We start from the raw sequence: 25,220 nt of genomic DNA, 5'->3' as shown, positions 1-25,220 counted from the left end.
CGGAAACACGCCCCGCCCGCCCCGCCCAGAGCTCCGCCGGCCGGGGGTGCCGCCTCCAGCCTCGGGCATCGCGTCCGCTCCGCAGCCGCTACTCCGGGGCCGCTCCGCTCCCCGCAACCCGCCGGACGCGTCTCCTCGGCAACGGCGGGCTCGCCCCGCAGGACCCCGGCAGGTGCGAGGCGCCGCGGGGCCGCCCGTCGGGAACCCGCACTGACTGGGCAGCCCGCGGGCCGCCCTCCCGCCCGACCCTCGGGCTCGTCTCGCGGAGCCGCCGGGCACCGCTGCGGCCCCGGCAGCGCGGAGGGGCGGGCGCGGCGCGGGTTCGGTGCCCGGCGGCGTCGGGCAGCTGGGCGGGCACACCCGCGGGCCGAGCGCTGCCGCGGTGGCGGCGCGGGGGGACGGTCCGTGAGGGGCCGGGGCGGTGCGGGAGAGCCGGAGCGGGATTGTGCCCCGCGGTGTGCGCTGCAGGGAGGCGGCGGAGCGACGCGGTGTGTGTTTTATTGTGGTCCGTGGCCATCCATCGTTCTATCACTGCCCCTACCCGGCTGCCGCGTGTCGCTGAGGCACCGGCCGCGCTGTGTGAGGAGACACCGGCCGCGCTGTGTGAGGAGACACCGGCCGCGCTGTGTGAGGAGACACCGGCCGTGCTGTGTGAGGAGACACCGGCCGTGTCGTGTGAGGAGGCACCGGCCGCGCTGTGTGAGGAGACACCGGCCGTGTCGTGTGAGGAGGCACCGGCCGCGCTGTGTGAGGAGGCACCGGCCGCGCTGTGTGAGGAGGCACCGGCCGCGCTGTGTGAGGAGGCACCGGCCGCGCTGTGTGAGGAGACACCGGCCGTGCTGTGTGAGGAGACACCGGCCGCGCTGTGTGAGGAGGCACTGCCCGTGTCCGTGCCCACCTCAGCCCCGGCGCTGGGAATTGCAGAAGGCTCCGTCCCGCAGCGGGACGTGGCATTGTGGCTCCCCAGGCAAAGCTCCGTGTCCCGCCCCGCTGCCAGCAGTGCGGTGCTGCTGGAGTCAGAGCTCAGCGCAGGGAATTGTTGGGCTCCGCTGATGTGTCTGCCTTGGGGGAGAAATGCAGCAGCGGGAAGGGGGTGGTTCTGGTACATCTAATGGTCACAGCACGGTCTGAGGTGTTTTAATTTAAGGGGTTTGGCGTCTCTCTTAGTTTCTGGAATTTTGCGTGTTGTTAGAGAGCTTTCTATGTGTTACTTGAGAGCTTCTTCAGGCGCCAAGATACACAGCTCTTGTTCTGATTTCACTTTGACCCTTAAATAATGAACAGGCATGTTTGAATTTCTTACCAAAATTGCAGTGGTGTTGTGTTTGTACCCCCTTCTACACGATGGCACTGCCTTCTTTCCCACTTTTATAATCTGTTCTGTGTGATGACACTTCAGCTGAAACTCTGATATATGTATTTTATGTAGAGAGTATAATAGTTTTTAAAGCATATAATGCAGTTTGTTAAAATCTCATAAACACCAGAATCTTGCTGTTGGTTAAGTATGGAAAGGAACCTATAACATTTTATCTTATTGTTCAGGTGCCTCCAGTTCAGATAGTTAAATAGTTTCAACAGTAGAGAAAATATACATAATTTTCCAGATCTTCACAGATTACTTTTGACTAGCAGAAGGAGTTTGGGTTTTGAGGGTTTTTTCTGTCAATGAAGTAAGTGGCAAGATCTGCATGTCTCCTTTTTATCTCTGAGATCTTCTTTAAATATGTCATTGTAATCGGGGGTCCTTAACATGAGAAGGGACTCCAAGAGAGCTGGAGAGGCACTTTGGACAAGGGCATGGATGACAGGACAAGGGGCAATGGCTTCAAACTGACAGAGGGCAGGTTTGAATGAGGTATTAAGAAGAAATTCTTTCCTACGAGGGTGGTGTGGCCCTGGCAAAGGCTGCCCAGAGAAGCTGGGGATGATGTCTGTGCCCATGGCTGGGTTTGGAACCAGGTGATCTTGAAGGTTCCTTCCAACCTGTGATTCTAGTTAGGTACTTCCTGACACCACACTCACTTTTTAAAATGTGACATAGAGTTTTATTTATGTCATGAAACTGACAGAGGGAAGCATTCACTGCCTTTGACACTGAAATTGTTGTGATACTCCTGGTGATAGTGTGCTATGCCTCATGGAAGGATGCACTGGCAGTGACTGCTGTATTTTTTTCTTGCAGGTTTGCAGGAACCTTATGCTAATAAAATAAGAATAGAAAAATGACATTAAGGAAAGGTATGTGTATATGTGCTTGTCTGGTTTTTTTATATCTTTTGTATCTGAGTTTCTCTGGTTATATTGATAAAGATTTTTCTTCTTAATTTTCAGTGAACATTTCCATCCTTATAGTGGCTATTGTCATATTTTTGCTAGTTATTCATCATAACTTCCTAAGCCTCAGTGACTTCTTGAGGAGGGAATTGTCAGGTATGTTGGATTTTATTTTAATTTGAAAAAAAAGAAAAAAAAAGAAAAAGAAAAAAGATTTGGTGGGAAAACACCTGCTCTGGTCAGACAGAACCCACCATGTGGTTTGGGTGAATGGGAGGGGGAAGTTAATGAGGTTTTAGGCATGGCAGGAGGGACCAAAGGTAAGTGCAGACTACTGTAGCTCAGCCTTTTAATACCTTGTGCTGTGTGTGAGTATGTGTGATTAAATGTGTGCAGTTTTCTGTAAATGTGTTATTCTATTCATTAGTATCTCAGACTCACAAAAGCTGATGCTCTGTTTGATCCTGGCTCACTGTAATCCACACGTCCAAGTGTAATCCACACGTCCAATCAGACATCCAAGTGCATGGCAGAGATAATTGAAGTGTTGGGAATTTTAGCGTGGTAATAATAATACATAATAATAAAAACAAGTATGCCATTTTTACTCCACAGATCCAAGTCCTTTAGGACTTCAGCCTATAGATTTCATTCCTGCAGCTCCCCAGAGGCTGATAGATGAGAGCAATGACAAGGATATTGCTGTGGTCATTGCAGCCTCGGATGAGAGGCTTGGGGGTGCAATTGCAGCCATGAACAGCATTTACCAGAACAGCAGATCCAACGTGGTTTTCCACATTGTTACTTTGAATGATACTGTGGATCACTTGAGGTAATGATCTTTTCATTGTATTCCCACAACACGGTGAACTTCTGTATTTCTGAGAGGAGAGCAAGCTTCCTTTCTCTGGAGCTGCATTCCCCTGACTCCCAGTTCCCATCTGCTGCTCCTTATGGCAGCTTTTTGACATAAAAAAGCTGTGGGAGTCCCACCATTCCTCCTGGTCAGGTTTCAGGGATGGAAAAGAAACTTCTTTCCCAGTGGGCTTATATCCAGACAGTGAGGTCGGAGTTTATTGGTGCAAAGGTTGTAAAAGGTACTTGTACATTTCATCTAAGCACTTCAGATGCTGGCAGTCTTGTTTCTCCATTTTTGTAGATTGTTCTTTGATCCTGTTACTCTAACCCCCTTCTGACCACACTGATGGTTTTGGGAAGGCCCTGTGATAATAGAATTGTGTGTCTCTGATAAAACAAGAAGTGACCTCATACCTTTCACATGTCCCAGGTGTGCAGTTGCTGACCCTGGACTTGCCCCTGTGCCCACACAGGACAGCACCAATTACATCCCAGATGTGTTTGTTGGGCAGGGAAGTGAGTGGCCACATCAAGATATGTATCACTGTTAGCTGGATCTTCTCATTTTCCCTTGATTTTATCTCATCTAACAAGATCTGTGCCTTTATTCTTCTTGCAGGACGTGGCTGAGGAGCCCTCTTCTGAAAAATATGAGATACCGAATTTTGGAATTTGACCCTCGTGTCTTAGAAGGCAAAGTAAAAGTAGATCCTCAAAAGGCAGACGCCTTCAAACCAGTAAGGATGACGCTGATTACTTCTTGCAATTAGTAGTTAATAACAATATATTTTGATGTTGGCTTTTGAACACAGCTGGAGATCAAAACCAGATCTGTTAGCATAGAAGCAGTCTTTCATAATCAAATTCCTAAATTTCAGTAAAATTAAAATTCAGTAAAATTAATGAGTGAAATTATCTCTCACTAGATAGTGAGAGATGTCAAGCATGTCAACACTTCAGAGATGCTGCAGATCTATGTGGAGAAATAAGAAATTCTTATATAGACCAGTTTTAAAGTTAGTTTATCAATGCATACATTCATGGTAAACCAGGAATTGATGGAACTTGTTTATTTTAAAATACTTGTAGGATATTACTGCCTGTTTTACTTCCTTGATAGGAGTTGTCCTGGACATTAATGCCATAGATAAGTGCCAGAAAAATCAGTCAATTTCACGTTTATTTGGACACTTTTTTAATTTAATTCTTCACTTCTTTTGCCTTGATGTTCTCACAGTTAACTTTTGCAAGATTCTACTTGCCCAGCTGGGTACCTGATGCAGAGAAGGTCATCTATGTGGATGATGATATAATAGTGCAAGGTATGGGACCTTTGTTATCTGCCACTGGCCTTTTGCTGAGGTCAGTATCTTATCTCTCACAGAACCTAAACATTTATCTACAAAGTTTGTAAATATGAGTGAATTGGGTTAAACTGAGTAGCTCTATCTGCTATAACAATGGACTGAACAAAGCCTAACTTGGCACTTAGTCAGGATTGCTTTTGATTTTTCTGTGCTTGCTTCCATTTTCCAGATGATATTGTTGAACTTTACAACACTCCATTGAAACCTGGACATGCAGCTGCATTTTCAGATGACTGTGACTCAACCAGTAGTAAAGTTGCTGTCCGTGGAGCTGGCAATCAGGTTGGTTTTAGTCTCATTCAGTGATAACAATACTGTAGATCTCAGGCATTTGGAAATGTTCCAAATGCTGTAAACCTAAACGTGACTGTCCCTGCCCAAGCCACTTTCACAAATGGGACCTGCAGTTTCTGTTCAGGCACAGTAAATTACTTGGAACTTTTGCTGTATTTTACAATGAGAGTAATTCTCATTGTAGAACAGCAGGAGGTCTGAGAACATTGAAGGGCCAATTTTTCATTTCTGAATGTATTAAAAGTACTTTATCTGAGACTGGTACCATATTAATAATACAGTATTATTAAGACCATGCAGCATTCTTTAAAATATGCAGTCTATATAATCATATTTTTTAAATGTTACCCCTCTTAAGCTTTCTTTCTCTCATTTTAAAGGAAGGGATATTTACTCTAACAACTTCAACTTATGCCTGTCTGTTGTGACTTGAGCAGGATTTTACTTTAGGAATTTCCTCATATATTTTAAGCTAATTTCTACTCTCTTCCCCCCAGTATAATTACATTGGGTTTTTAGATTACCAAAAAGAAACCATCCGAAAGCTTGCCATGAAAGCCAACACCTGCTCTTTCAACCCCGGGGTTTTTGTTGCCAATTTGACTGAATGGAAATTACAGAACATCACTAAACAACTGGAGAAGTGGATGGCACTTAATGTGGTGTAAGTACCCCAGGCTGGGGCTGGGTCCTGCTGGTGGCATTTCCCTCTTGAATGGAGGACTGTGTGTGTATCTCTGCTGCAAGTGAAAAACCAACTCATCAGCATCCTTTCAACTTCCAGAGAGGAACTCTACAGTAAGACTCTGGCTGGCAGCATCACAACACCTCCACTGCTAATTGTATTTTACAAGCAACATTCCAGTATTGATCCCATGTGGAACGTCCGACATCTCGGTACGTGTGAAGCATTTCTGATGCTGCTCCCCCAGGGGGTTTTTCCAGGTCTGTAGCTGGACACCTTGTTGATGATGTAGCAAAGTGACCTTTTATTCCCATATTCTGTCCTTTGTTCTTAGGGAAAACAGCTTTGCAATTCCATCTTGGGGCTTGTGGGCCTCAGTCTTTCTTGAACTGCTGGGGGTTAGTTCTTGAACTGACTTACAAAATCCCTCTCATTTTCCACAAATATATTGTATCTGATGTGATCCAAAGTGCTTCTTCCAAAACTGTTGAGAAGGACAGTCACATCTGTTCTACTGGTGAAACCCCAGTGCTGGAGGAGCCTTTTCAGGTTATGTTTCTGATGAACAGTACACAGGCTGCTGAATTCATCTGGGTGTTAAGCAGGTTTTAAAGAACTTGGAAGTTAAGGCAGTGTATGAAAATAGACACAGAGAGATCAAAGTGACATTTAGTTCCACCTGATTGTTTTTCACTTTACTCTTATTTCTGCCTCCCCTTTTACCTCTTTTCTCCATAAATGATAAGATTTCCTTCATTAAATCCTTTGCTTTGCAGTTAACATTTTGCATGATGGTGTTTCTGCTGCCTTTATTTCAAACACTAATGCTTCTTTTTCAATTGAAGGGTCTAGTGCTGGGAAAAGGTACTCTCCTCAGTTTGTGAAAGCTGCCAAGCTGCTTCATTGGAATGGACATTTCAAACCCTGGGGAAGAACAGCTTCCTATGCAGAAGTCTGGGAGAGGTGGTATGTCCCTGACCCTGCAGGCAAGTTCAACCTGCTCCGCAGACACTCGGAAGCCTATGAAGCAAAGTAGAGTCCATTGGAATAATGATGACGTTTTCTCAGGAAACCTCTGGAGCCAAGCAGAACTTTTTTTTTTAGCCAACTTGCATTACAGAGCCGACCTTGCCTTCTGGAGTACAAGGTGATGCACTTATTCAGGTGCAGTTCTGAAATGCACAGGTCCAAAGGAAGCTCACGTCACCTGTGTGACACAAGATGCTACTCCAGCAGCACTACAGAAAGCAAGGGGAGATCTCCACAAACTAGCACTTTTGTTTTTGTCATTTCTGTTGTGTTCTCCTGCTCTTTAGGACAAGTCTTCTAGCAGGGGATCATTTTGTCAGTTACAAAGTTTCTAAAGAACAAGATAAAAAGTCAGCTGGTGCTTGCATCAGTAAGTCTTGCACAGCAATGTACTGTAATTAAGAGCTCCCTGGGTTTTGTTTCGTTGTTTTGTTATCCTGTGAAATAATTCCCTCAAGAACCCTTTCTTGCATGAAATCTCCTCCCAGCCATTTCTGTTTAAGTCTTTCTTACAGAATTCTGCAAAATTGAATCCTTTTTGGAAGATAAGTCCTTCAAGTATTGTTTCACTATGCAAAATGATTTTAAATGCCAGTGAACACTAAACCATTTTTTGTAAAGTGGTGGATGAAACTTTGTTCAAAAATAAAGCTAATTGTAACATGCTGACTCCAGCCTCAGGTAAATGGCAATCTAATTCCAGTCTTGATGCAGAAGTGTTTCCTTTGTACACAGCAGCAAGTGATTAAAGCCAAAGTGAATCGATCTGGTCTTTGTGAAAGCCATCTAATTCTAAAATAATACAAACTACTTATTTTGGGGACCAGGCTCTATTAATTAATTCAGATTAATTTTGTTATTGTTGTGTTCCTCATAGTTCTCTCCAGTGAGCTATGCTCTATTTTTTCCTGCTGTGCCTTTCTGCATCTGGAAACTCATCAAGTGAGATGCCTATGCCACAGATAAGTTGTTTTGTTTTTTTTAATAGTTGTATTGTTGTGTGATAATTATTATCAGCTGGTCTATCCCTGCAGCCACTGTGCCAACTACTCAATTTAAGAGAGATTTGCATTCAGGCTTGTGAAGAGCCTCTCGGTGGCAGCTGAGTCTGCCTGGTCTGAAACCAAGGGCAGCAGAGGTAAAGCAATCCTTCATGACTGAGAATATGGTTTTAGTTCTGCTTTAAAGGGATTTCAAACTGCTGCTCTCATTTGAGTCACTGCCTGTAGTTCTGTCTCTGTCACAGATACCTCGATCTGGTTTGTTAGCTGTTGTTTCTTTTCCTGGATTTTGATGAACCATTAGAACAAGAACCATTCTTGCCCTTGAAGCAGTTAGGAGTAATGAAGTAAATTCACTTACCCACTTAGAAAGATTTTACTTGGATTAGCTGACACCAATGTAATTCAGCTGAGCAGGCTGTGTTTTAGCAGGCTTAAAGGAACTGCCTCTTTGTGTATGCACTTTACACCTTTTTAAGCTGCCTATGAGAATCTATGCCTCAGCCTACACTGAGGGAAAACACATTTATCAAAGAAAACAGAAATTATACTTTTCAGTTAATAGGAAGAAAACAGATGCATAGGAGTTATGTAGTGTAAGGCATTAATTGTGAATTAATTTCTTAATTGTATTCTTAACACTTGATTCTTTGAGCAGCTGCAGGGCCTCTTGGCAATTCTCTTGCTATCCTACTTCTGCTACAGGTGAGCACAGCAGCACATCCTTATTGCACAGGGCCTTGTTTTTCTTTATATTTACCAGTTATTGCCACGTGTAACAGGTGCCATCAGGAAACAACACTCTTGTTCAAGAGCACTGTAAGATCAATCAGCTTGTTCCCCAGTAGAGATGGATTACTAATAAAATCTCATTTACCATGCCCAGTGAAAGTTCAGAACATAAAACAGTGTTTGGGTAAAGTACTTTGTATCTAGCTTAAATAGGGAGCATTTTCTAGCCAACCTTTACATGTGAAAAATTCTACAAGTTTGGCAAAATTGTATACCGAAAAGTCACTGTCTAAAATCATGCTCTAGGAGTAAAATCTTTGTAATTCTCTAGGAAAACTGAGATTTTGTACAGGAATGAAAATTTACTGTGAAATTTATTTGTTTGAACGTGATTAGAATGAAACATTTATCATTTATTTTTCAAAGACAATGGGTTTATCCTCTTGAAAGGTCTTTTTATAAGGCAAAATGAACAGACTAAGTGAGTCTATTAGGATTTTTTTAAAATAGGCTTTAATATAGGAAATAAACTTTATGAGAAAGCTGAATAACAATCAGTTTCCTAGGCCAGTATAAAATCTGGAACTATCAAGGGAGATGCACTATGATGTACATTATTTGACAAAGCAATGATTTGAGTCTTTGCAGCAGCTCTGGTTCTGCAGCACTCCTACAGCTTCTGCTGCAACCCCAGTCCTCCTGACTGTTCTGAAAGCCAGTAGTAGCTCTGGCACCAAACAGTGCCTTCCCACCTGATTTGTTATACATAGTCTGTATTAAAATCATAGGCATCATCTTCATCTGCTGGTTTATCTAGGCTGAAGGACAGTGACCTGGAGCATTCATTTCCTGAGAAGAGAAAATCGTGTGTTAGTGAAACCAGTGCAGATCCTGGAGGTACCAAAGCCCATCCTTGTGCCAGGGTTCTGAATACACACCTGCCCTCTGCTCTGTGGAATTTGTAAGAGTCCTTTGTTGTTTTCCAGGCTTTGCTTTTCTGGTGACCTGGACTTGGCTTTCCTACAAGTCAATGGTCAGACATTATTTAAACATCACTAATGCAATCTCCCATGCAAATGAAGCCTGACAGAACCTGGGGAGAGTGTGGATGTCCTCTTTTATAGCTGAGCCTCACTGCTGAGGCCAAGTGACTTGGAACAATGTTGTTTCCTTAATTGAGGAAAAAAGCCCAACCCCAGTGAAACCCTCATTTACCTCTTTGACATCATCATCATCATCATCATCTTCTTCCACATTATCTTCATCATCATCACTTTCTGTGAATTCTTCCTCCTCTTCTTCCTCTTCCTCCTCCTTGCTTGTTTCCATGTTTCCCCAGTCTGATCCTTCTTCTATCACTTTATTTTCCTCTATTGTCCCATTTGTCATTCCAGCTGACTGAAAAGCAATGCTGCTTGCTGGGCTGGGGTGCTTTAAAGCTGCAGAGAACACAGGGAGTGTCTGTTCAGTCCCTTTTATTCAGCACAGACATAATGCCCAGCCCCCAAGAAGGGACACTACAGTTCTGCCCCCTCCTTGCCATAGACAGGACTCCCACACAGGGTCCTGCCACCAAGGCAAGGACAATTCTCTGAGAAAAGCTTTCCCTGAGGCATCTACAGAAAACTGCTAGGATCTGGAAAACCTGGATTTGAGTATAGGTAAGTTTCCCTAAGTGGGTTTAGATTAGATAGCAGGAAAAAATTCTTTGCTGTGAAGATGGTGAGGCCCTGGCAAAGGTTTCCTAGAGAAGCTGTGGCTGCCCCACCCCTGGAAGTGCTTGAGGCCAGGCTGGAGGGGGCTCTGAATAACCTGGAGTGAGTGAAAGGTAGCCCTGCCCACTGCAGGGGGTTTGGACATTTTGGTCTTTAAGGCCCCTTCCAACCCAGGCCAATCTGTGACCCTGTGGTTATAATGTAGTCTATCACAGGAACAGTCCTACCTTGAACAGTGTTGCTGTTTTCTTGGTCCAGGTTATTTAAATTAAAGCCTTCCTGCATTTCAGCTATTTTTTGTTCTGTAAGATAGGGTGGTGGTTTCTGAAATTCGGGTGGTTTTGAGTAGTACTTTATTCTGGCTCTGAGAAAATAAAAATCAGCATTAAAAAACAACTCAAGATAGCACAGTTAAATCACAGTATTTAAAAATAAAACCCAGAGTACAAAGCTCTCAAACTAGTAACTGTTTAACAGCAGTTCAATTGATACTAAAACTTGACTCTGAAGTTGTCAACAGTATTAAGGGGATAGCCCACTCCTGAGAGGAAAACACAATGGCACTTTGTCACCACAGATCACCTGCCTGTAAAAGCATCAGTGTAAAAGCAGCTGAGCCACTTGAGCAAGGGAGACAGTGACAGTCAATTACTGAATCTGTGTTACATTTATTCCTACCCCCAGAATATAGGAACCACCCTAAATTTCCTCAGAAAGTTTGCCACATCCTTTCCTGTCCAGAAGAGGACAACATGGACTTGGTATTTGAGAGGAAAGCAGATTTCCATTACAGAAACTATCTATGGAGTAAAGTACAACAGGCTGTGACTCTTCTCATGTATCTTTCACTATTTTAGAAAATTATCTGTGGATGGCATTCCCTAAATCTGCTGGACAATCCAGCTCTTTACCCAAGTAAAATGTGAGAAAGGAAGGGAAAAAACCAGCCTCTCCTTTTTAAGTACTTTGCTGGACTCAGTGCTTCTGCTGTGCTGGTTTAACAGTGAGAAGAAAAAGGTGAGCAGCACAGAGCAAAGTTCACAGCATACATACCCTGTCCAGTCACAAAGCACTAATTTAGCCGTATTTTCTATGTCAGGAACACCTCCCTTTTTCAACATGCCCCTCTTCTGAGCCAGTAAAGATAAAAAGTCTTCAGGGTCCCTGAAATCTGGAATATTATAGTGCATCATTACCTAGGGTAAAAGAAAATGGCACATTTAGAAAGAGATGCCCACCTTTCTCATAGTTTTAGGAATAAAAGAGCAAATAAAGTTGGAAAACAGTGAGGACAGAGTAAGTGAAAAGCTGTTTTTCTCTCACATGTGGGAGTAAACATTACAAAGCAAAATGCCTACTTCATCAACAAACTCATCTGCCATTCACCCAGACTCGTGGGTGTACAGAGACAGCAAACTGGTCTGTGAAAACAGTTCTCACAGAACTGAAAGGCAATTAGGCTTAGGTTAATTTGCTTGAAACTAGAGTGAAATCAGAGTTGGATCTGAGGTCTTCACTGTAACCATAAGACACAGAAAATAATCATCATTTTTCACTCTCTGATTGTGTGGTGATGAGGTCTTAAAAGCAATGTTTACTCTGGCTGTCAGGATTGTGGAATGCTGTTCTGCCTTGTGTTTGTAAGGATGAAGGATCCCACTTGGCATTACCACTTTGCATGGTTAGGTAAAGCAGTTCAAACCTATCAGAATTAGCTAAAGCAAAATTGTTACAGTGCATTTCCCACTTCCAAGCAAATGATTCTATATAAGGAAAAGTTTCCATTTACCTCTGAACATGTAAGGAAGCAAAGCTACAAAGTTCTGTGCCCTCTTTACCATGGGTGGCTCAGTGCCAGGACAGGGCACCCATTGACTGGGCTTTGGAAACGTTTCTCAAAACCTGTAGCTGTTGCCATTGGCAGTTTGCCAAAAGAACCCTCCTTGATCGTTGTGTACTTAACAGGGAGCACAGAGGTGCTCAGGACTTTTTGGGGTGTCTTAGCCAGGTGTAAGGGGCTTTCCTACATCTGTGCAGGGCATTTGTTTTGTTTTTGTATAGTTTGTTATTTTCTCTCTTTAATTAAAACCTTTTGCTTTACAAAACACACCCAAGGAACCCTCTGGCAATTATTCTAAGCCATTCTGAGAAGTGCTGGACCCTCAGAACTTGATACATTTTCGAGGGCTCATTACATGCTGGCCTCGTGTAAGATTGTATCACAAAATGAACTTTCATTATTGGGCCTAAGAAATCTACAAAGAAGCGTGATGCAGTGAGAGATGCAGAAAAAAGATGGAGCTCACCTGCTGCTTACTGCAGTGATTTATGATGGCTTTTACTCCTTCAAGCACATCTGCTGAGTCTGATCCTTCAGGGTCTATGATACTTCTCAAGGCCAGAGCCAGGGCACTGTTGGAATGATCTGCAACTATACTTGGACTGTCCAGCATCTTTGTCTGCTTATCAAGGTGCACAGTTTGCACAGACCTGTTCAGAGAGAAATGCACTGTGAGCAGATAACCAGTGAAGGGCTGGTAATGGTGAGGGATGCAAGACACAAAGCTCAGTGTTGGATTGAATGTACTTCATACATTCAGTTTCAGTGAAACATACATACAGTCAGTTTCAGTGTTTTGTCATCATGTGCTTTGTGTAGGATAGAAATTTAAACAAACAAAACATCAAGTTTATACACTGTATCCCCGGAGAGAGCTTGCATCACACACATCAATACCTTTCTTTCATCTTGCGAATTTTAATGTGCATTTAAAACTGCACACTGGTGGGCTTTGCCCCTATGAATTGAAACACAAACTCAAGGTAACTGAAACAAAACAAACAAGGAAAGGAACAGCTTTTATCAGACTGAGCTTACTTGGTAACACCTCTTGCCAGGCCAACATTGCAAGCACGCTTTCCTTTGAGGCTGTTGATTATGCTGCTCTTTCCCACATTAGGGAAACCTGAGGAAAAATCACATAAATCCTTGTAAGTTAAATAAGAAAATGGCTTTTTAACACTGATCAAAACAGCTTCTTCCAGGTATCTTTGCTAAGGTAAGCATCAGTGTGAGATCAGAGTTGGATCTGAAGTCTTCACTGCAGAAGTAAGACAAAGAATGTATCCTCATTTCTCACACTTGTAGGATTTGTGGTGCTACATTCCCTGGGATTTTTGTCAGGTGTGAGGGAGGCAGTGCCAGTGGAGCACATATCCTGCCTTCCTTGTGCTCCCACAGATCCCTATGCTACACATGATAGTGCACCATGGATCACTGTCAGCTGAAGTACTACAACACTGAGAGCCTTAGATCCAAGGACAGTGACTAGAAAGGTCATTAGCAAAGCAGGTGTTAGCAGTTTTACCCAGTCTGTTATACAGGATCCAAAAACTTTACGGGAGAAGGAATCTCGTCCAAACACTTACCTACCACCCCAACCTGAATGGCTTTGTCTTGTGTCTTGCAATACTCTTGAAGAAGCCTCAAAAGGCATTTGCTTCCAAAATACTGAGAAGTTTCTGAGAAATCAACACGTGCACGTCTTTTTGTGACCTGTTCCTGCTATAGGATTCGAAACAAAAAAACCCTGTGGTCAGGAGCTATTAATGAAGATAAAATATGTATACTTAGATGTATTTATCTACTGTAATTTCAGTAGTAAGAATTCTTCCACTGTACTGAAAAGCTCAGTCAAAGTGTAAAGGCACATCCATCAGTCACAGAAGTGCAACCAAACCAGGGGAAAAGGAATTTTAAAGATGTTTCAACATGTATGACTGCAAACACATGACTTTCTCATGGGACAGCCTGCAGTGCTCTTACCATAGTCTTGTCCTTCGTCATTGTTGCTGACTTAAAAGCAACTGTTGGAAACTCTTTCTTCAGATAATTCAACCATTTCTCTACGTTGTCCTTTGGCACTAAATCTGGAAAGAAGAGCAGTTCTTTCACTTCTTAAATTAATCTTATCAGGACAAATAACATTTGGCTGAGAACTCCAGTATAAACTGGGTACATTCCCCAAAGGCACACAGTCTCTTTTTCTGCCCTAGCAGAATACATCACAATTACATTTCTGGCCTCTGTATTTTAATGCTGGGTCCTGCTAGAAGACTTTGTATGGTACAGAATGATGTTCTGTGAAGGATTATCTCACAATTCTTGCAAAGGCTACTCTACCACAAAGTTCCCTTTGGTCTTGTTGTTGTTCTTGGTATTTTATTTCCTTTATTTAGCTGCTGGTAACTTGGTAATTTCCAGCCTTTTTAGCGAGCTCAGAGTTGGATCTTATGTCTTCAATGGAATCTCAGATTCCTTTAAAATCTTCATAGCTCACCTACCACAGAACCACCAGTAACGCTTTGAGAAAACCTGTGTTTCTTACCAATTTTGTTCAGAACCAAGAGCAGCTTTTTGTTTCCTCCAGAGCAAGTGACAGCCTGTTCCAGCTGAGGACACCGACAGCCCATTGGATCTCTGGCATCCAAAACCTCCAGAACCACGTCTGAGGCCTCAAGCACCTGGGTCAGGAAAAAGACAAGAATCAAATACAACATCACAGACCAGATGACAACTCTGCTACAGCTGGGGCTTACGTAAATAGTTGTTAACACTTTTTGTTGTAAAGTCCTTTACTTCAGTGTTCTGGTTTATCACAGACAGACTTGATGTTTTAAACAGTACTACAAAAAAAAGGAAAATAACAAGTAGTTTTATTGCTGACTCTCATCGAATGATCTAAAAATAGTTAAAGCATTTCACCTTCATGAGCTCTCTGCAGAATGATTTCTTAGAATTTTTATTCAGCGGCTTTTTTGTCTTTCCTTTAGATTTGCCAGAGGATTCCTAGAGCAATAAAAAACCAAAAGGAAATTATTAAATGAGGATTAGTGTAATATTTGTGTACTTGTGTGCATATTCAGCATGAAAATGTAACACATAACATTTTAAGAAGGTGCAGTTTCAGGATGACTTCTACAGGGTCAAGGAATCAAAATCATTCAGGACCCCTACCTTTCCCTCTGCTTTGTCCTTGATTGTGGCTGCATTCTTTTTAGCTTCCAGCTTCCTCTTCTTTTCATGTTCTTTCTGTCTGTTGAGCTTCTGCTTTTGTTTCAGTTCTTCAAGCTGTTTGCAAGCAAAAACCCAGGCCAGATAAAATATCTCTGAAGGTGGTAAGGAAGAATGTTCTTTCTCCCCATTCCTGACCCAGGCTCCTGAGACAGCTCAGTCAGAAGTCCTGACTGTCCAGGTGACTCTGGGAACTCTTTTTTTTGCATCCATTAGCTTGATGCCAAAACAGGCGCTCTGCAGCCACCAGTGCGGCTGATAAAGGTGCTGCTCCCATGTCACACCAGTGCACACTGTAGACTGCAGATCCCCATTTTCTGTGTAATCACATAATACCATGATTTAACTCCCAGCACTCTGATCTCTGTATCCCAGCACAAGGAAGTCTGACTGCATTAGAAATAACATCTGCAGCATGTTCACATGCACAGTGAGGAAACAAAGATTAAAAGTAAAAGACCAAACCATTGCACACTGTACAAAGCTGGATTTTTTTTTTACTTTTCCAAAGCACAAGTCTCCTGGGACCATCTACAATCTGCCAAAACTGCGCCTCAGAGTGGAGACTTATGCCCACAAAGCTTCCTTAAAGAAAGGGATGTCTCAGCTCGTGTCCTCTTTACCACAAGCCCTGCTTTACCCTCTGCTTTCTCTGCTCTGCTTCCCGCAGGAGCTCTTCCTTAAACGGCGCAGCGCTGGGAATTCCGGGGTCCTTCTTGGGCTTTTTGTGTCCACGTTTCTTGGCCTCCTTCCTGACTTTTCGGTGGTGTTCTCTGATCTGAAGACATGCACAAGAAAACTTTCTCAGTCTAAGGCAAAAAACTTCCTCGTACCGTCCCCCAAATCACCAAACACCGCGCCGGGGGCCGCGCCCGGCCGGGCCTCACCTTCTTCTGGATCTTGAAGCGCTTGTGGCAGCTCAGCCTCTTGCTGGCCTTCCTGAGCTCTGCAACGCAGCGCGCCCGTCAGCGCCGTGTACCGACACACACACACCCCGCCACCGAGCCCCGGGCCCCAGCCCCGACTCCCGCTCTTCGATCACTGCCGTTCGCTCGGCCACGGCCGGCCACCACCCTCCCGTTCCAGGCCACCAACCGGTGCCTGCCCGGTGCCCGGCCCTCCCTGCCCGCCCGATGCCCGGCCCTCGGTGCCCGTCCCGGTGCCCGGCGCTCCCTGCCCGCCCGATGCCCGGCCCTCGGTGCCCGTCCCGGTGCCCGGCGCTCACTCGGCCGCTTCATGGCGCCGCCACGTGCTCCCGCCGGCGGGCGCTGCCGTAAAGCGTGCCGGCGCTGCCCCGCCGGGGTGTCGCGCGGGCTCGGCGCGTTGGGCGGCTGGGCGCGCTTTGCGGCAGCGGCGGCGGCGGCACCGGCGGTGTCGGGACGGGCGGTACCGGCGGGACGGGCCGGGCCGGGCCGGGCGGACCCCGCGTACCCACCCCGGGTCGGCCGCGGCTGCGGGAGGCGGAGCGGAGCCGGCGGGGTGAGCGGCGCGGGTGGGGCGCGGGCCGGAGCTTGGAGGCCGCTGCCTCTCTTTGTGTGGCGGCGCCGCCCGAGCGCGCAGCGGCCCCGCCGGGCCCGGGGCGCCGCCCGCCGCTGTCACCTGCCCCGGCCTAGGCCGTGTCGCCGGCTCGGGGGCGCCTCGGCCCTTCTCGCCCTGTCCCCGCCGGGATCCCCGTCCCGGGCCGGGCCCGCGGGTGACAAGGGCCGCTCCCGGGGCGGGCCCGGGGACAGCGGCGGGTCCTGCCCGCTCTGGCGGCAGCGCGGGGCGGGCCCGGGACACCGAGCTGTCCGCCCGTGCCGGGAAAGGGGGTTTCTTTGTCTCCTGCCGGGAATAACACCGAACCTCCCGGGCAGGGCTCCGGCGCTTCGGAGAAATTACATATTTGGTATCTTTGTTTCTTGTCCCGGTGTGGATAAAACGATGGATGTGTTATTCCTCTCGCTTTTTCGCCAGCTTTGCCCTTTTCCAGTGCCTGGTTGCTGCCAGCCCCCGCTTCCCATCCCGTAGCAGATTTCAATGGGATCGGGAACCGGGGGAAATTCTGGCTGCGTTTCCCTCCCTTGTTCTCCCTTTGCTAAATTTACCGTGTTTTGTGGTTTTGGTGAAACGTGGGAGATCCAGATAGCAATAAGTGCTGCCCGTGGTATCTATTGGCTTTTAGCTCTCCTCTACCTAGAGGCAGAAAATGAACCGTGTGCTAGAATGCAATGCTTTATTTTAAGTATATTTTAAGTGTGTAAAACGTGTTCGTGTCGGGAGATTGGAGGGAGTGACACTCGTGGTCCTTCTGTACATCTTTTGGGAGAGACAACCTTTCTCCCGTTGTGTATATCAGCATAGATGTGGATTCGTGATGGCCAAAGCGTTTCTCGCTGTGGTTTTGTGACATTTTTATGGCTGGTGGGGGCAATTACCGAGGAGATGCTCAAGCTCCTGTTGCACTGGAGGTGGTTCACTGGTAGCGGTGTTGATTCTCGGTGTGACTGTTGGGGGATTTGTGAGCCAGCAGTGCAATTGCAGAAGCAGCTCTGGGAGAGAGGTTCTTCAGTAAAACTGTGTCCTAGTGCACAGCTGGGTTGTCTGTGCTTAGGAGTGTGGCAGTCTAGGGAGAAGTTTGTGTTTTGGTGCCTCACCTTCAGTGAGAGTGTCACATCAGCAGGTCTCTCACTGGGTGAGTGTGGTCTTGTCCAGACTGATACATGTTCTGCGTGGTTATTAAAGGAGAAAAACGTGTTTTGGAGGCTGTGTATGAGTGCTGAGGGCATCCTGATCACAGCAGTGTCAGAGGATGGCTAAGAGCCACAGCACTGTGCCTCAGACAGTGAACATGGAGCAGTTTGCAGGCTGGTGCTGGTTGGGAGGTTCCCAGATCCTTATTTCAGGACGGGACTGGACTGAGTGTACTCTTGGGTTCCTGACTGAAGCAGAATTATTGATTCTGGTAGTCCCTCCTGCCTTCCTTCCACAGCCAAGGGATGTTTCCCAGCACGTGTCTGGTGGAGCCACTCCAGCCTGTAGCCCTCAGATAGAAGTTGGAGGCAGTGCCGAAGCACAAGGCTGTTGTCAGTTCCCAAAGTGAATTGTCTGCTGATAAACCACAGAGCTGCTCTGCATGTCCATGTTGTGAAAATGTCCAGAGTGCTGAACAGGAAAAGAATCTCTCTGGGGTTTGATTGAAGGCAGGAGTTGGAAGAAATACATAAAAGCAAACATTTTGCCATAAAATGGTTCTGTTTATTTCGCACAGAAAAAAAAAATCAAACTTGGAGACTGCTTAGAAATTGAAACAGTGTATTTTTAGTGTATGGCTGCATACTTATTGCTTACTTCTGAGTATAAAAATCCACTCTGAAGAGTGATGGAGGTGCATCATCTTAGAGTTTATTAAGTGTTTGTTGACCTTAAGATTATGTTGTTATAAGCACTGTGCTGCTTTGCATTCTCTAACTTTTACAGCTTTCTGGTTTGTACTCTCAGGTCAGGTATCACTTCTGTTTACTTTCTGCTCTGCTTGATGAATCATTCTCTAGCAAGTGGCTGTGAAATCTGTAATGCATATTCAGGAACATTAGGGAAATGTATTTTTACTGTGACAATGACAGAAGTGTCTAGCATTCTGTGTACAAAATTACTTCGTAGAATTTCTGCTGGGCTAAAAAAAGTTGCCTGCTGTTGCTTGCTTTTTTTCTCTGTCACTGTAATTATCCACTTTATTCTTTGATTTTATTCTTCGTCTACCTACTCTGAATTTTCTTTCCTCTGTCTTTCCTCTTTCTTGTCTTCCAGTTGTGGCTGTACTAACACCATTACTGGTTTGGCACTCTTAGAGTGTCCCCCTCTGGCAGTATCTGTGCTTGCCCATCAGACACCATGAGGAGATTGGCTTTTCGAGGTGCTGGTTCCACTCTGGTAAATCTGGTAAATTATCGATCGTATCTCCATCCCTCTGCCTTGGCCTTTTGCTTTTCTTTTTCCTGACTGTTAATTATTCCTTATTCATCTCATGTGTGTGCCTGAAGTGATCTCTGTCTCTAGCAAAAATGTTTGAACAAAGTTATGTTGTGCTGCCACACCTTGTCAATTGTCTGAGTGCCTCCTAAAAGAAATCCCTGGATTTGGTTAGAAAATGAGGATAGTCTGGGATAGATGCATCTGTTCTGTCCTCAACCTTTGAGATAGCCACAATAAAGATACTTTTCTGATGCTGTCACTGGAAATTGGGAAATAACCAACAACTTGTTCCATAAACTACCACAGTTGTTGGATGGTGGTTATTCATTTGTCACTGCTTGTCTTGGTAAATGCAAAATTATGGCCAAAAGAGAAGGGGGCTTTATCTGCTTCTCCATGGTTGAGCCATTCATCCCACACATCAAGTGGGAGTGGGAGGTCCCATGGTGATCCAGACCTTTTTTTTCACTTGAATATAACACAAGGTATTCTGTGGCCCTTTTAATTTGTAATTTGTTTTGGTTGTTTGTTTTTTTTTCCTTTGTTGGTCTGGTTTTTGTGGGTTTTTTAGTTTGATGTGGAATGAAGTGTTTTTACACCAGAACTGAGCATGTGTCTCTGTACAGCTGTTTTCTTGAAAATAGTGGTTCTTGGTTAGTTGTCTTGCATGGGATGGGGTATGAAAATGTAGAGAGTTTGAGAATATATTCTGCAAAGAGCTGCTAAGTTCACTTCCATCAGTGTGAGCTTGGGAGTTTCTGGCTTTGCTGTCATTGGTGACTATAAAACCAGGAGCATTTTGATTTCCATTTACTCTTGGGAATTTCCACAGAGTTGGAGTTCACAGAAATGGCTTAACTGACCTGTAGCATTTGGCAAATGCACCATCAGCAGCTTTGCTAGCTCTGCAGGCAGCTCTCAGCAGAGGGTTTGAGTGCAGGGCCAGGGCTTTAAGAATGTTTCTGTTCATTATAGAAGAAGTTGGATTCCATGGGTTCCAAGAGGCGAAGAGCTACCTCTCCTTCCAGCAGCGTCAGCGGCGGAGACTTTGATGACGCCCATCACTCCACCAACGTTCCAGGCCCCAGCAGGAAGAGGAGGAGACTTTCCAATCTCCCAACTGTAGATCCTGTTAGTGCCTTCTTACTGATTGCACCTTTTTTTCTTGGGGGCTCCCTGTATCCCTGTCTGGAACGTGCTGGACTGTAAAACTAGTGATCATATGGAGCACATGTACACTGGTCCTGAATCACTTCCTGCCTTGGTTTAGGGCCTCATTCAGCTTTGGCTTTCACTTGGGCTTGGTCACCACTTCCATCTTTTTCTTTGCTGTTTTGTTTTTGCTGCTTTTCTCTTTTTGCTGATGATTTTGGCAGATGGAAGGATGTTGGAGAACGAGCTGAAATCATGATGTGCAGAAGTTGAGAGCTGTGTCTGCATAGCGAATATAGAGGGATGAGTGGCGAATGGCCCTGAATGATTGCTGAAGTGTACAATGCGTCTGCTATGCCTTTGCATGAGCAGTCAAATGTTAATTAACTGCAGGGCAGAAGAACCCCTGTTGTTATTGTAGATGCCTGTAACTCGGAGAGAATTGCACTGAGTTAATTTACATTTTGGGTGTTTTACTTAGAATTAGCATTGAAATAAAGCTCCCAGTGTTCAAAAAATTAGTGGAAATCCTGCAGTACCTGGCACACTTGTCAGGTATCCTGCTAAAGTGTGAGGTGCTCCAGTTGCTTCTCACTTCTTCTTTAGGGCATGCTGTGGATTGGCAGCTTGTCCTTCCCTTTGCGAGCAGGCTTTTGTTTGTTGCCTCCTTCAAATTCTCTCCCTTTTCCTTCTTGTATTGTTGCCTTTCAGATTGCTGTCTGCCATGAGCTGTACAACACTATCAGAGACTACAAGGATGAGCAGGGCAGGCTCCTCTGTGAGCTCTTCATCAGGGCACCCAAGAGAAGGTGAGGCCACAGCTCTGGTTAAACCTTGAACCTGAGATTTAATCAGGGCGAAGTGGAAACTGATAAATACTTCAGCAAAAAAATTGTGAAAAATCTAAGCTACATTTGTCATGTTTCACATCAGTGTTTGATCCAAGTGTTTGATGTAATTATTCAAGGGGACGTGCTTACATTGGTGCTCTTTTTTCAGAGGGAAAAAAAAAAGATACACTGAATTAACTAAAAATGTTTTTTGTGACTCCTGCCTAAAACATCTATGCCTTTGATTATTAGATACTCTGTATAAGTGATGGGATGTAATACTAAGGACACAGCTTGGGAAGGTTAATAGAAGTGACCCTTGAAAATGCAGGAGATAAGTAAGAGGCTGAATTTTCTCTTAAACTCAGAAAATTGAGGACAGTAACAGAACATACATGAAGTGAGCTGACTGATAGAGCACTGTCCAGATCTTTTAGCTGTAACAAAAATGTATTGGAAGTTTCTTAGGTTTATTTAGTCATAAACATGCACAAGCTATGCTGTGGTTTGGGTTTTACTGCTTGGAATATGATGCTTGTTTTTGTCATTGCAACAGAAATCAGCCAGATTATTATGAAGTGGTTTCTCAGCCAATTGATTTAATGAAAATCCAACAAAAGCTGAAGATGGAGGAATATGATGATGTGAATGTGCTCACTGCTGATTTCCAGCTTCTCTTTAACAATGCAAAGGCTTACTATAAGGTGAGCAAACTACATGTAAAGGCTCAAATCCATTGTAAAAGGAGTAGAGATGTTCAAATTCTGCCTTGGTTTGGCCAAACCTCTTCAGTTTAGCCTGAAGTATTATTGGTAAGAGAACAGCACATATTGCAGTTATTTGGATATATTGCCGTAATGTTGACTGTGTTTTTCTAAGATGTCCTAGTGTAGCAATTGTTCTGTGGAAAATTGTAAAATAATGTGGGGATGATCTTCATGTAGTTTTCCAAAAGAGATCAAAAGCAAAAATGGAGATATAAGCTGAGAAAAATATTCCTCTGTTAATGCCTTCTCATTTTACAACACCCTCTGTGTAACCCTTTGAAATGGAGAAAGATTTATTTTTTTTTCCTCCCAAAAGGAAATATTTATGCTAAAAGCAATCTTATGGTAGGAGTGTTGAATCTTTCTCTTCCCTTTGTCACTTAATAAAATGAAAAAAGAGGCACATTGACTGTCATGGTTAGTGATGATAGATGTGAATGTAATGTCAGGAAGACAACCCCCTTGGCAATTCCCCCAAACTGGCTGTGTGTTTTATTGTGGATGTTAATGGGTTTTATTGCAGTTTTCATAAGGAAGTGGGGGGGGAAATTGGATTAATATTGGTTAATGAAAGACTATGTTAAATCCATAAACCATTGAAATTGTATGTGGTGAATGAGATGATACAGCAAATCTGAACCTGCTAATATTGCCTTTCACATGTCTTTGACTTTGGAGATGATCCAGATGGTTGCCTTCTGAATAGCCCAGCTAGGGTAGCCAGGTGACATCCAGAAATGCAGTGTTTGTTTTGCTTGTGTGTGTGTGTAGCAGCTTCTTGAAAATTATCAGATTTATGGGTTAATGCATTTGCACATTCAGCTTCCAGGAGGAAAAGTACAAAGATTTCCAAATCCATTTTGTACTCCTGGAGCTTTGCAAGGCACTCAGTGTGAAAACCCCAACATTAATGGGTTTTATGTGAAGGAAAAGGACTTGATGGCAGGAAAGAATGATTGGGGTTTTACAGAATGTGTGCTGCCTTTCCTATAGAATTGTGGCCTCAAAATTTAACTGTGTCGTAGAGATCTTGCATTGGACTAAAAATAGGCATCCATTATTCCACGATGAAAGAGTGTTGGCATTTCCAGAGAATTATGGGGCTGTGAGCTGGAAGTGTGGCACACAAACTTAACCTCTTCTTTTCGCCTTTTACCTTTCCCAGGCAGCTCCATGGCATGGACAAACCAGGGACAGTGATTGATTGTCAAGGTCTTTATTCCAGCAGGTGTTTTATTGGCAGTGCTCCAGCAGAACAGCAGCCTTTGGGTTTTTTTGTGTTTCTAGTCAAGTCTCTTACTCCTGAGCATCTTGCATTAATACAGAAGGAAGCAGATTTGTGGAACAGGACACCCTTAAAAAAATCTGCTCTTCATAAGAAACACCTGGTCTAATGTGCTGAGAATGTTTAAGCCTAATAAGGCAAGATGGAGAACGTTTCTCATTAGTATTACAAGCTGTCAGAGGTTGAGAGAGTGAAGTAAGGGTGCAATCAGCAGTAATAAGGTGACATTATCAGCAGGATTACCTGAAATAGAGCCTAAATGACAGAGGAAAGGGAAGGAGAAATACATGGGTGGAAAAGCTGTCTTTGTTCTGGGTAATGTTAATATGCACCTGCTTGTCTGCCACTACCAGCTCTGTATTTTTAAAAGTTAATTTTCTAACTAATGCTTCTACCTCTTCTAAAAGATTTATCTGGAGGTGTACCCAGGTGGTAGTGTGTTGTCAGGTTCTTTGGAATTTCCCAGTTAATGCTGAGTGTAAACCATTGCAGTACTTTCAAAGATATTTATTGGCATTCTGCTGCAGAAGTAGATTTTCAAGCGCTGTGCAGTGACAGCAGTATTGGCTTAAATCAGATTTCTGGGATACTGAAATTTAGTCTGTTTTAAATGTTGGTGTTGTACTTCAACAAAACCCAGTGTTTTCTCCAGATTCATCTAATTGTCTTGTCCAAGCCTCAACTCAGCTAATTTTATTGCTGAGTTTTCAGAAAGACTTGGATGTTTTCGAGTGATACAGATTATATTGTCTATATGTTTTCTGTATTTTCTAATGCTTATTGTGATTCTTAACTCATCTGTTGAAAAACAAGTGAAGCAGGAATTTCCCAAGTTTTCTATTACTCATTTAATATATTTAATACCTTTCAGCTGATAACTTACAGATTTCCTCCAGATGAGAATGCCCTGAATTTTGACTGGAATGTTTGATTTGTTTTTGCAGCCAGATTCTCCTGAATATAAAGCTGCCTGCAAACTATGGGAGCTGTATTTGCGCACAAAAAATGAATTTGTTCAGAAAGGTGATGCTGAGGATGATGATGATGATGAGGAAGGACATGACAATCAAGCAAATTCTGAATTAGTAAGTGTGGGCATGACAGCTGCAGAAAGGGGAGGCTGTAAGTGGATGTCAGCTGACTCTGAGAGGGTGAAAAATCATTGAGTAATATTTTCATTGTTAAATTATGCCCCAGAGGGTATTTCTTATGCAAGTCTATTGGTTAATCACTTCAGAGCATTGTATGTGTGTTTATTTTTGCCTAGCAAAAAAAAAGCTGTGAGGGTTTCTGATCTGGGTAAAAGCACAATTCTGGTTTAGTTGGAATAATATGAAGTGTGCTTGAATTAATGCCAACATTGGGTTTGTTACATGCAAGATTCATGTCTAATGACATCAGTTATCAGCAAGTGCCCCGTTCAGTCAGTGCAGCTGTTCCTGGAGTGTTATGAGAGGAAATTTAGGCTAGCCTGGTTTTTGTGATGCTGGGATGCATTTTCAGTAACTGAGATGCGTGTCTGCCAGTCTGCAGTGTAAAGCTGAAATTAGTTTCCTAGTGTACCTTTACCTACATAAACAATGGTGTCTTCAAACATTGCATCCATATTTTGTAGCTCATTTTTTTCTCCCTTTGAAGTGTAAATTCCTATATTTCAATGCAACTTGAAGCACTCCACTCTGGCTGCTATTAAAACGTTTTGTGATTTTTGTTCCCTACGTTAGTCATCTCCAGGTTACCTGAAGGAAATTCTGGAGCAGCTTCTTGAAGCTATAGCTGTTGCCACAAACCCCTCAGGACACCTCATCAGTGAACTGTTCCAGAAACTTCCTTCTAAAGTGGTGAGTATTTTAATAATATAGGTTGTGTTCTAAGTTGGAAGCCTGGACATTTGTATAACTGATGTTACTGGCTGTGGTGGCCATGCTCAGGGCAAGCCAGCCAAGTTTCTCTGTTTCTGCCTCATCACAGCAAACTCCACCTTTTTTTACTACTGTTTTGGTTTTACTACTGTTTCACAACAGTGGTGTTCTGTTTTTGTGGTGAATGTTTTAACCAGCAGAATAAATATTCTGAAAACCATCACCATGGATTTGATTTTCAATCAGAACTGGTCCCTTATGTCAGTTTATTGAGGAATTATAATTCCTTGTGTCTGCCTTATGACCTGGTTTGTCTAAGTTGAAGCCTAGTGCTGTATTTT

At 44.0% G+C, this 25,220-nt stretch overlaps 3 protein-coding genes across 9 annotated transcripts in view; 2 read left to right on the top strand and 1 right to left on the bottom strand.

Annotated features, from left to right (window-relative positions):
- The first annotated feature begins 59 nt into the window (after positions 1-59).
- Positions 60-7,179, top strand: GLT8D1 (glycosyltransferase 8 domain containing 1). Its single transcript, XM_083869672.1, has 10 exons — positions 60-172; positions 2,186-2,241; positions 2,335-2,433; positions 2,893-3,109; positions 3,755-3,872; positions 4,373-4,457; positions 4,672-4,784; positions 5,294-5,460; positions 5,581-5,693; positions 6,327-7,179. The coding sequence occupies exons 2-10, from the start codon at positions 2,226-2,228 to the stop codon at positions 6,515-6,517; spliced, it is 1,119 nt and encodes a 372-aa protein (XP_083725798.1). The 5' UTR covers positions 60-172; positions 2,186-2,225; the 3' UTR covers positions 6,518-7,179.
- A 1,567-nt stretch (positions 7,180-8,746) lies between these two features.
- Positions 8,747-16,315, bottom strand: GNL3 (G protein nucleolar 3). 2 transcript variants are annotated; one of them, XM_083869505.1, is made up of 15 exons: positions 16,258-16,315; positions 15,920-15,978; positions 15,673-15,810; positions 14,976-15,089; positions 14,724-14,807; positions 14,347-14,482; positions 13,785-13,888; positions 13,388-13,523; positions 12,837-12,924; positions 12,265-12,448; positions 11,012-11,154; positions 10,186-10,322; positions 9,459-9,682; positions 9,182-9,263; positions 8,747-9,092 (listed from the first exon to the last, which is right to left on the bottom strand). In XM_083869505.1, exons 1-15 carry the CDS (start codon positions 16,268-16,270, stop codon positions 9,004-9,006), a joined length of 1,731 nt encoding a protein of 576 aa, XP_083725631.1. In that variant the 5' UTR covers positions 16,271-16,315; the 3' UTR covers positions 8,747-9,003. The 2 variants fall into 2 exon arrangements, with proteins under 2 accessions (XP_083725631.1, XP_083725632.1); XM_083869506.1 differs by having other exon boundaries at positions 9,468-9,682.
- Positions 16,316-16,477: 162 nt separating this feature from the next.
- Positions 16,478-25,220, top strand: part of PBRM1 (polybromo 1) — a gene marked incomplete at its 5' end in the record, with an annotated part of 56,992 nt that continues 48,249 nt past the window's right edge. For 5 of the 6 annotated variants that reach the window (XM_083869501.1, XM_083869499.1, XM_083869504.1 and 2 more), the window contains 6 exons: positions 18,903-18,950; positions 19,959-20,114; positions 20,847-20,944; positions 21,522-21,669; positions 23,962-24,102; positions 24,742-24,858. In XM_083869501.1, the coding sequence (XP_083725627.1) occupies positions 18,903-18,950; positions 19,959-20,114; positions 20,847-20,944; positions 21,522-21,669; positions 23,962-24,102; positions 24,742-24,858 (708 nt within the window). Of the gene's footprint in view, positions 16,512-18,902; positions 18,951-19,958; positions 20,115-20,846; positions 20,945-21,521; positions 21,670-23,961; positions 24,103-24,741; positions 24,859-25,220 lie in introns of those variants that run through there. The other variant, XM_083869500.1, reaches the window with a different exon arrangement.

Source organism: Zosterops lateralis, assembly GCF_965231275.1.
Source record: "Zosterops lateralis genome assembly, chromosome: 11".
NCBI lineage: Eukaryota > Metazoa > Chordata > Aves > Passeriformes > Zosteropidae > Zosterops > Zosterops lateralis.
The sequence above is the reverse complement of the archived record's forward strand: the minus strand, read 5'-3'. Positions and strand labels throughout refer to the sequence as shown.